The following is an 11,312-nucleotide window of genomic DNA, read 5'->3' on the forward strand; positions in this document are numbered from 1 at the left end:
GTTCTTTCAGGCCTGTGTCCATGCTTTGTCTCTCTCTATATATATGTGGCCTGTGTCCAAGCCCTGGCAATTGCTCCAGTCAGGTAAAAGGAATGGATTAGATTGGATGAAATATCTCCTTGCTACTCTGAAATCATTCTGAATTCTAGCTCACAGCTATGGTTAACGCCTCTATGAACAAGAAATTAAAAATAGGGACATATTGTTATTGATTGCCTGCCTCCAATTCTAGTTAACTAATTGTATTGGAAATTACATGGATAATGAGAAGTTGAAGAAATCACTAGCATGTCTACGTGTTTGTGGGAAGTCTTGCAGGAGCTTTAGAACATCTGGATTTAAGAATGTCTTGAAGAATACAGCATGGCAGCTGGGCCAGAGTCTTACCCTCTGGATGATGCAGTGTTGGCTCATATAATGGTGATGCAGTAATCTACATTTGGGAATTTAACCTGAACCAGCTAAGAATTCCTAACTCATTACGTCCAGCCCTACTTGTTCTTGCTGTTTCTCAGCAAAGCTACAGATTAGATGACTCACTGAGTGTTTCCATAATTCATAATGTTACAACAGGTCACAAGCAAAGTGACCTAAATACTATATATGCTGTGTGCTCTTTGTTGGGCTAATAAATAGATAATAATATAAATAATATGTAAATAATACAAATTATGAATATGTATTCATGCAGCTCGTTTACTATCTGTGCTAGACATCATTGTTTATAGCAGCAGAAAACTGAAGAGGAGAGCAAAACATTCTTCTTTTAAATCCACTAGACCGAATGTGAGAATAATTGCAAGATAAATATTATTTTCTGTCACATGTGAGGAATATGTGCTTGCTGGGTAGAGTCTAGATTGATTCTTTAAATCCCTTCTCAATCTTAAGCCTTAGTAACCCAAGACAACTAAATTAACCATTAAAATGCAATGAAAAGCTGTGGCTCTTGGTTAAAAAAATAAAAAGGTTATTTGCCGTACAAACACTTTTCAGGTTTGGATGGCTGATACAAAACTCTGAATCCCACAGTGATTATATTTGTCATTTATGCAAGGTGCTGTACAGGTCTTGTTTAGATAGTGTATTGGGAGTATTCATTTTGTGGTGCTTTCTTTGGCTATTGGCATTTCTGAATAAACACTTTTATTAGCACTTGGGGACGGCTAACACTTGTTGCCTAAGAGACAGGTAGATATCCCTTCCAGTTGGCAAAACAATCTGTCTATTCCGATACTGTGATTGCCCCTCCATCCTGTTGTTTCCCATACTGTTGCTTGGACAATCTACAGCAAGCAGCAAGCTGGTATGGTTGCCGCCCTCTCTGCAGCTCCTAGGTGGGGAAAGGAGAGGAGAAGGATGAAAAGATGGGCCAGAATGGCGCATTGTACATGGCTTACGGATGGTGCTCTCTCAATCAATCCTTGCTGATACAGTTTGGAGTAACCTAAAAGTCAGCCCAGCTTCAGCTGGGGATAAGGCTAGGGCTGAAGGGGTGTTTCTCATTATCCTTTTTGTTGCTACTGCAAATGGACGAGAGGCCAGGAGTCCAGAATTAGAAATATGTCTGGGCTGTTGTATTTTTCACTTAAGTTTTCAAAGTACAACTTAAATTTAAACACAATGTGACCCATACATTGCTATGCCACTATTTATCTTTGTTCTGTAGGTGACAGAGAGAGAGTTGAAATCTGGAGGGGCAAATACAGCAGTGACAGAAAAGAACAAAAAAGAGTACATCGAGAGAATGGTTAAGTGGCGAGTGGAACGAGGAGTGGTTCAGCAAACAGAGGCCCTGGTCCGTGGCTTCTACGAAGTAAGTAACAAAACGATGCTCCCACAGTCTTCCTTTCCTCATCTGAATGAGATGACCCAATGGTTAAACTATGATTCACCGGTACCCTGTGACATAGCTAAACAGCCACAGATAGCAAGGAACTGTAGTGCCAGGATCTGTAGAGACAGGGACCTTGGATATGGCATGTTTAGCATTAAGGGAGAAAGGAACGAAATGTGTATTCTGAATATGATAAAGCACAACAATCAAGAAAGATACTGCTTTCCATTCACAGAGTAAGAGAAGTAGGCGCTTGCAAATTTTGGGGTTTTTACCCTGCTGTGGTGCAAAACAAGATTGTGAAGAACTGTACGCTTCAGTGAGGAGCTGGTGTGACACACTGTGTCTTAAGGGACTTACTCCAGTAAAGTTGGTCCTAGGATGCAGTCAGCTATTATCTTATTGGTATTCATGGGTGCTGCTCCATTGTTGTCCCTGGATTTTGCTAATTTATCTTTGCTGAAGACCTGGATCTGAGAACTTGCTTCTGGCAGAGCTGCTACAAGGACTGCCAAAAGACTGAATGAAAACCTGTGGCTTTGCTGACCAACCCATATGGTCACCTATTCTTGCCCCCCTTACTAATCGTATTCAAACATGTATCTTGCCCTAGCAGCTGTATAATATAAGTAGAAGTTGAGGGCTATCTCGCAGAGGGAAATGAAGTGAAAGAATTGGCAACCCTGGAAAATGGAACAGCAGATAACGGACATGCAGAATAGTACTCGTAACTGATGGCTCTAAGCGGTCATGCGCTGCCATTTATTGGTGGTGGAACCCAGTGAAGGTGGCTTTGTACCTGAATAGACTTGGTCAGCCCTTTCCTGTAGAAAGGGGTTGGCTAAGTGACTCCATACAGTTTACTAAAGCGTGCATAATGTTCGCTAACTTTTTCTCCCTGTGAATACTGTAGGCTGTTAAAGCTTTTGGTTTCACATAATGAAAGTGAATCTCAGCTGCATCTTCAGTGAATGAAGACCTGAGGGCACTCCTACATAGTTGTAATCAAACTCCAATACAAAACAAATATAAAATGAATTGTCCATATTACAAATCCAGTCTTTGATTATCAAAATCACTTGTCAGAGTGAATGTAACAATGAAGAATGTTCTGCACACATTATGTCCTGTCACTTGTATTGTTTCATTCTGGTCAAATCTCATGTGTCGTTGTTTGCAGCTCAAAACATCAGCAGATTCCCTGAAGAAGAGCACAGATTTATCAGCAGAGGAGTGGAAGTTAGCTGTCAGCATGCAGACTTCATCAGAATAAAGAGCTGGCCATCAGAGCCATAGGTTTATGAGACATTGCCTTTGCTTTATTTCCAGTCTGAAACTGTGCTTACAAGTGTTTTTTTATTCCAGGTTGTAGACTCCAGGCTTGTCTCTGTTTTTGATGCCAGAGAACTGGAGCTGGTTATAGCTGGCACTGCAGAAATAGATCTTAATGACTGGCGTAACAACACAGAATATCGTGGAGGTACGCTGCCTGGTGATACTTACTAATATCTTGACTGTTTTCAGTCTAAAACATGAAAGACTTGGTCCATCTTTTCCTTCTGTCTTTCCTGAGGGAAATGCCATATTTTGTTCAGGAAGTTTTTGTGAAGAATCACTCATAAAATAAAATAAGTAAGATCTCAAGTTTGGATCAACAGATGTAATAATACTGAAATTGCTTCTGCTACTTCTATCCAGATTTTACCCACTCAATTCCTACCGACTTAACAGGAATTTTGACTATTAAGGACTGAAAAGGATTTGCAGTATTAGGTCTAAAAGTTACTTACTCAGATGACTGTGAATGAACTCCTGGCCTCATTGAAAGTAGTATCACAAGTCCTCTGGGCTTCAGCACGGAGCTGAATTCAAGAGCTGAATTTCACGGTTCCCAATTACACTTCAACAAAATACAGATCTTGCTTAACCATCCCCTCAGCCTAAACTATGTCAAGTTGTAGTTTTTCCCTTCTCTAATGCTTGGCCTGGTTTTGCTTTAAACGCTGAGCATGATTTATCCAGGCTGATTTGGATGATGGACAAATGTGAAATCCACCAGTTCTGCACTACAAAAGGAAAGTCCCTGAGGTTCACATGTTCTCCCCTGAAATGCAAGGTTTAAGTCTTTGCTGCTCACTGCCTGGCCTTTGTGTTACCTTGAAATATGCAGCTTACCACAAGCACAGCTGGTCTCCCGAGTTATTCTCCTCCTCCTTTTTTCTGTTTAGCTATTGAAACAGATTCAGCCTGGGTTTATGCTGGCTTTCACCAGCACAAACCAAGGCACAGAGCCCCTCAGGTGGGAAGTTTGCCAGGGAAGGGTTTGCAGCAGCAAACTCCTCTCCATATGTTGAGCACTACTGCAATCCAAAAGAGAATTTATTTGGGAACCAGAAATTGTTAAGTCGTTAGGACTCTCACTGTGTGGCATATCGCAACTGGTCTTTTATATCTCATGCAGGTAACCCCAGTTCTTGCCAAGGGATTTGTGAGAGGCCTCAAATATATATATTTGAGTTTCAAGGTTTCAAATGAGTTAATAATATTATGGTATCCACAGCCAGGGCAAGAGCGGGGCTGGAACCTGCTGCTCGTCAAGAACAAGATGTACTGTTAGGTCAGGATCTTTTCAGTAGGAGATCTACTGCCTCATGCTAGCGGGAACGTATTTCAATGTTACACATCCCACTTAGAGCACGTGATTTTAATTTCTCTCTCTTGCTTCTTGGTTTAGGTTACCATGATGGCCACATAGTAATACGGTGGTTCTGGGCAGCAGTGGAGAGATTTAACAATGAGCAGAGACTCCGGTTGTTGCAATTTGTCACTGGAACATCAAGCGTGCCATACGAGGGCTTTGCAGCTCTCCGAGGGAGCAATGGGCTACGGCGCTTCTGTATAGAGAAATGGGGGAAAATAACCTCCCTCCCAAGGTATGTCCCAACTAGGATATAAAAACAGAATTGCTGTGAGAAAGGTGAGCCCGGTACTTTTTTTGCATCTCTCTGCCAGTGAAAGATGAATACAGTAAGGACATCTTAAAACAGCAAAGAAACAATTATCAGTTTGTTCTGTAATTACATTCGGAAAAAATTGTTTTCTTTTGCTGCCTTTTTGATTTGCAGGCTCAATTTCAGCTACTTTGAATCCAGGAAAATGGATAAGATAAAGATTTCCAGTGGTCCAAACCTGGTTCTCTTATTTTGATTCTGGAACAGATCCAGACCAGCAGGAGCCTGTCAGCTGATTCTGTTCCCTTTACTTCCAAAATACTAGTAAAAATAGTTGTGTTTACAGAGTCATAAAAGCCAGAATCTGTCTCTGAGTTTTGGCCAGAGACCTTAGTGTAATCCCTTCATTTGCTCTGATGGTTCCACTTTTTCATCACGAGGAAGCTTAGCAAAGGGACTTCAGACCATGTGGTGATAATACCCAATTTGTTACATCTAGTTCAGTCAGACAGCTAGCAGCAAATGAGCCATAATGTCATATAGAGTCAACAGACTTCACCATGCTTCCCAAAGGGAGGGGTCATCTTCCTTTTCAGAATAAAGGGACTGGGGCACAGAGGGGTGGTCTGACTTGCCTAGGGCCACCCAAGACAGCCGTGGCGCAGCCAGTGATACATTCAGTTTTGAGTTCTGCTCCAGCACTTTATCCATGACCACCACTCATCCTTCCTCACTGAAGTGAGTCACCTTTTCTTGAATGCCCTTACAGTTGCCTGAGGCTCTGCCCCATTGAGATTACAGAGCATTTTTCACAGGGTTGCATCTCAGCACCTCTGAGATACTTTTGCTACGTGACCCTTTTACATAACATTTGCCCTCCAAAGGATGCTTTCCTCGTGCTCCTATAATTTGCTTTCAGCTGCAGTCCAAAGGAGGCTACTTTCATGGCACAGATTAAAAATCTTTTCTCGCAGACCTTGCAGATACATTCAGACAATCATTTAACAATGGATCTGGTCCAGTTTTCTAGTTACTTGCCATCCATGTTGTTTACCCAGAAGCATACTATAAGACATGGACTTGAGCAGACCGCCAGAGTCCTCTGGAGAGGGCAAGTCCAAATGCGATCACCCTCTCAGTACAAGCCTGCTTAAGTCCATGCTTATGAGGTGGGGAGATGCAGAAGCTGGACCAGGGCACTTTATCAGCAGACATTCTGAGCTGACATCTTACATTGACTCCCTCTAAAGTCAGGAAAAGGGAAGTAAGTGGTTTTAAGGCACAATTTGTCTCACTTGAACACAGGCTTTTGAAATAGCTGAGTTGAATCGCACCTGGTACGTTCTGATTTATGTCCATCGACTGTAAAGACTCTACGGAGACTATATGGAGAACTAGAGCCTACATGAAACCTAGATGTAGGCACTGAGATGTAAAAACAGATGAAAACATGTGAGGTCAGTGAGATGACTCATGCCCTCTGAGCTTCAGCCAGCAATGTGGAAAGGAAGCCTGAGAGCTACAGTTTGCTATGCATAGGCCTGATCCTCCTTTTGCAGCATATATACATAGTCTGGTTCTATGTAAGGGTTTCAGAGATGACCAAGGGCATTCCTGCCTGTAAACAGGCAGCAAATGGAACTCGCAGACTTGTGTGGCATTTCTGCAGAGCTCTCTTTGCACTCCTTCTGGGATGGAAGGGGGCGAGAAGGGAGGGCGGACCTTGGCGCGTGCACAGAAAAAGCCCTGGGCTGACCCGTCAAGTTCTGAAAAGGTAATTGGCCTCTTTCTGCTCTGCTTAACTTTCTTTGTGAACCAAGGCATTACTTATGACCTAGATTCAGTTAGCCCCAAGATATTCACGTTAACGATTTTATGTTTGTCTGCTGATCACCGAACTTGTTGCTCTCCCTGAAAGAGGCCTCTTTTCCAGGTGAAAGTTGTTAGCACCTTTTAGAAGTCTTAGAGCTCTGCATTCATTTTAGCCAGGGGAAAGAGAAACAACACTTGCTCACAGGGAATAAACACAGCTTGATCACCATGAATTACTACCTGCATTTTTATAAAATTATGGGGTGCTGCCAAGTACACACAGTGTTAAGAAATACATAAAACACACAGGCTAAACCTGGAGGCTCCCTAAATCCTTACTTAAGTAACTAAATAAATGTTATTTTAAACTTTTTTAAAATGCCTGATTATGGATTGCTCATGTTTATTTAGATTTGCTTACATATTTACTTAGACTTAGAGGCTAAAAAAAAGTCATATGTCATATCCTGTAGGCTTTTTGGTCCCTGTGATATAATAGGAGTGTAACTAACTTTAGCTGTTTAAAATAAACCACAACAAATTCCCTGGTCCTTCTAACAATTCCTACAATTTCACAGTGAAAGCTACCCTTGCTCCACAATTTCAAAGTGCTAGGGGAAAAAAACAACCAGCTTTCTTATGGCTCAGCAATCATCAGATTTAGTCGTTCATGTGCTTAGGTGTGGATTGCACCTCTTAATTACTGGCCTTAGTTCTTAGGCCCTGACCCAATAAACGCAATGCTTTGAGAGGTGATATGGAAGCTTGCATGAAGCTGATGTATTTGGCTTTCCTGACATCCAGGTAGATGGTGGGTCACTGGGGATACATCAGTCTGGCCTTTGGGTTTTCAGCTCCTTTACAAAGTATCGAGACAACTTTTAGCTTTATCGGGAGAGTCTGGGACTCTATTTTCTCACTCCTGCTCCAGATGGGTCAGGTAATTACACAACTCTCCCTTACAGCTTGTCCTTGCACTTTAGCAATGGAGCATGCAACTGCCATTTGCTTATAGTGAGCAAAGATGTGATAATACCGAAACCAGCCATGCTTTTGCGCTTGCGACAGCAATGTGGCACTCCCAGAGAAGAGGCATGTCGTAAATTTCTAAAATGCAACACTTTTCAAAGAATAAGCACTAATACATAACACCTAGAGTGCTTCTTGAAAGCACTGAGGATGAGCAAGGCTTTTTCAGGATGGTTGAGAATCTGGTAACTTCATTCTAAATTGGTGCACTTGTTCATCAGTACCAGTTGCCCTACATGAACAGGGTGATTGATAGTGGGGTACCATGTTCATGTAAGACAAACAAGAGTTAGATTACACCAGTGGTTTATTCCTGGGGTGTGCGTGCATACCAGACACATTATTCCTATCTATATTTACTTTGAGTCCACACACGTTAGAAAGTCAAAGTACTGTATGGCTCAGAGATGCTGCTCTAATCCCAGATCTCTGGATGATGACCCTAAAGCAGATTCCAAAGAGACTGCCAGATTCACAGATCTGTCAGTGTAAATCTGCAGCACGGTTTCTTCCAAACTGATGTAACTTGTTGAATGAAATAACACCGAATAGGTAACAGGTTCAGCCACTTGCTCATTAAGGTTGAGTTTTACTCTCCCTATCTAATATGCAAAGTTTTCTCCCAAAATAAAGGAGTTACACATTTTACTTCTTGCAACTGGTTGCCTAAGTAGGGATGGATGGAGAATTCTTCCAGCTATAGCCTCTTCCGAAGCAGGAAGCCTCTCTTCACCTTTCCTAGGTCATGCAGATATTCAACACAGAACCAATTTTAGTGGTATTTTCGCAAGAACTTACTCTTTGTTCCCCACCAAACATTAATGAACGGACACTGGCTTTCTAGCTGGAATAACATAGCTTCATTGTGGGAGCAGAACTCCTGTTCCAAAACAAACCTGTGCAAAGAACTAGCAGTGTTTTCTACTATAGCTACAGGAGATGACAGTTCCCTCTTCTTAAAACCTCAGCCTGCAAAAGTGTTTAGTGCCTACAAATGCCACTGCCCCATCCTCTGGTTGATCTTCTCACCTGGCCAAAACTCCTGTCTGCTCCAAGGTTATTTCTGTTTGAGTATCAATTAAGTAAGGAACTCAGCATGTATTCCAGTGATTCAAATAATCACATTTGATGCAATTAGGTCCCTTTCCCCATCAGTGCTGAGCTGCAACTACCCTTTCATCAAGAGATTTTCATTCAGCAAAGTAGTATTAGTGATTACCACCATACTGTCTGCGGTTTATGTATGATAAAGATTACCAGTGCTAGTAAATATCTGATCTTTTGTAAGAGAATTCTGTCCCTCTCTATTAGATGATCGAGTATTTAATCACCCCAGAATCCCATATAGTAATTAAAAAAAAGATTGTGTATGACTACAAAGAACTTTGTTCTCATCGTTTCCCTCTTTCCCAGTGGACTGAGTGTGTGTGCTTTGCTGTCTTTTACCGTTCCTTATCTCCCGTCCCTCCTCTCTTTCCTCTTTTCTACATACAACAGAAATACCATCTACAAATCTACAGTCCTGTATTAAGCAGTGGTTCCCAGACAGCATATAAGTGTTCCTTCTACAGGCAAAAGGAACAAAAGTTGATACCTGTGGGTCTTGAGGTTGATCAGAGAGTGGTTTGTGGGTTCACCTAAAGAAAACAAGGTGAAAAGGAGAAATGCCCAGTTTCTGCCTGATAGGCATGTTTATGTTAGAATGCAAATCTTATTTTAGTTGACAGGTTCAAGCTATAAAGAAGATAGGAGGGGACTCTGTGCGCAGTTACTGCCTTTGGAATCTCATTGTTATGGAGATTAAAGGAAGTGGCAAAGAAAAGAAGAATGCAAAAATCTCAAAAGATTGTAATTTTTGAGAGAATTCATAAAAGAAAAGAAATAGCACAGCACCGTGAACAGTGAGCAAGATTAAAGGTTCAGACCCACCAAAACTACTTTGAGCAATAAAGACAGACTGCCAGGAAGAATGAAATTTTAAGTGGTCCATTTACTGCTTTACTTACTGGAGGATGAGGGCACATGAGGGTCAGAGTTGGTTTAGATGAGTTTATCTTGCATTTTCTTCTAGAGAAGCCAGAAACCTTTCCATAAAAGCTCTAATTCTTATTCCAGACCTCTCACTCCCCAAACACCCTCTCAAATGTCGGCAGGCTTATATGGTAGGAGGCTTAATCAAGGGAAGAAAGACTTTTCTCATTGCCGTAACTGTTTCTTGCACTGCTGATGTAATGCTTTCACCCCAGTATGTGCAGCAAGTGTCTCCTGGATTATGCTTAGTGTAGTCACTCTCACTGGGATCAGCAGTAGGAGGTCAACACCATTCAGGAGGAACTTACCACTTTGGAGGACAAGGCACAGAGCTAGGCAACAGTGGATATTATGGAAAATATCCTTGCCTCTTAATTGCCCTGTGTACTGCAGTATCACACAGCATATGACATAACAGACTAGACCCTGAGCAATTTGTCTGTAGTCCAGTTTGGAAAATAAAGGTTTCAGCTTTCAGTTGCAAGAGGGAAAGGGACTATTCACAGCAATACTGAGGAGACAGGGAACACTGAATGAGAATGTGACCCAGTCAACCCTCTTTCTTATTTCAAGTGAGGCAGAATATGTTGTTCAGTTACACAAGTAGACACTATCTCTGACCTTTGCAGCAAAGAGCCAATTAGACCCATTGCTGAATGTATAACAGACAATTTTGCACAAAATGACATTGTTGTAAGAGATTGAGTGAGCTTCGCTGGCATCATCGGAGTTGCAGTAGATCCACATCAGTTTTACAAACCAGAATTTGAACTTGGGTTTTGCCCTTAGTGATATAGTGTGTTTTGTGCCTTAAGTAGGTAGAAGTGTAAACCTAACCTACAAAGTACTCCTGAAAATTAGTTCTCATTTTTTATTTGATTACATTTTTTGGAGTGAAAGGATTTTTTTCTATAGAAAAAAATTCTTGAACTGGAGAACACAAGAGTGTTGCTTCGCAAAATGCTTCATTGTTTCTAGACATGTTAACTTTTTCTTCCTTCCTTTGTAATAATTTCTCCCCACAATAAATTCTTCTATAGAAGAGACCACTTCTGTAAACCTCATAACAGGAAAAGGAATTATCTTTTTTCTGAGTTTGACTAGGTCAAGGAATGACTAAAAGTCAACAGCACTGCAAGGTTGTTTCATAACCAGTATGAAATGAGATGGATAATGATCAGTTAAGATGAATGTCTGCAAGAAAGTAAACACCAGCGTCAGTGGCTGTGGATATGTCTGCACCACAGAACAGGATGCGTGACAGCAATGTCTGAGATGCTAGGGTCTCGTACAGTTAACTATGTCACGCTTAAGTATCATACAGAGATATTACTTTAGGTTCAGCAAAGTTATATTAGCAGAATCCACACCTGAGCCACCATGACTATTCTGCTTCCAGTTCTAGAGCCGGGCAGCCAAGCTCCTCAAGACCGGCTGTCTCTGAATGGTGCTGTCTTGCCTATGATAAACAGGTTCTGAATGGACTACAAGAATCCTTCAGTTAATTAACTCCCAGTGGTTGATACGTATTGGCAATGGATTGTAGAAACAACTTATGCTGCCAAAGATTGCAGAGATAACAATAAACAGTGTGTGGCTACTCATGGATAATACACGAGCTGCCATGTTTAATGTCAAGAGATATATTAAAT

The 11,312-nt window shown here is 41.5% G+C and overlaps 1 protein-coding gene across 6 annotated transcripts in view; it reads left to right on the forward strand.

Annotated features, from left to right (window-relative positions):
- HECW1 (HECT, C2 and WW domain containing E3 ubiquitin protein ligase 1) overlaps positions 1-11,312 on the forward strand; it is a 262,500-nt gene that overhangs the window by 244,419 nt on the left and 6,769 nt on the right. For all 6 annotated transcript variants that reach the window (XM_063325617.1, XM_063325615.1, XM_063325618.1 and 3 more), the window contains 3 exons: positions 1,670-1,816; positions 3,203-3,317; positions 4,572-4,770. In XM_063325617.1, the coding sequence (XP_063181687.1) occupies positions 1,670-1,816; positions 3,203-3,317; positions 4,572-4,770 (461 nt within the window). The remainder of the gene's footprint in view (positions 1-1,669; positions 1,817-3,202; positions 3,318-4,571; positions 4,771-11,312) is intronic.

Source organism: Chroicocephalus ridibundus, chromosome 2 (genome assembly GCF_963924245.1).
Source record: "Chroicocephalus ridibundus chromosome 2, bChrRid1.1, whole genome shotgun sequence".
Classification (NCBI taxonomy): domain Eukaryota; kingdom Metazoa; phylum Chordata; class Aves; order Charadriiformes; family Laridae; genus Chroicocephalus; species Chroicocephalus ridibundus.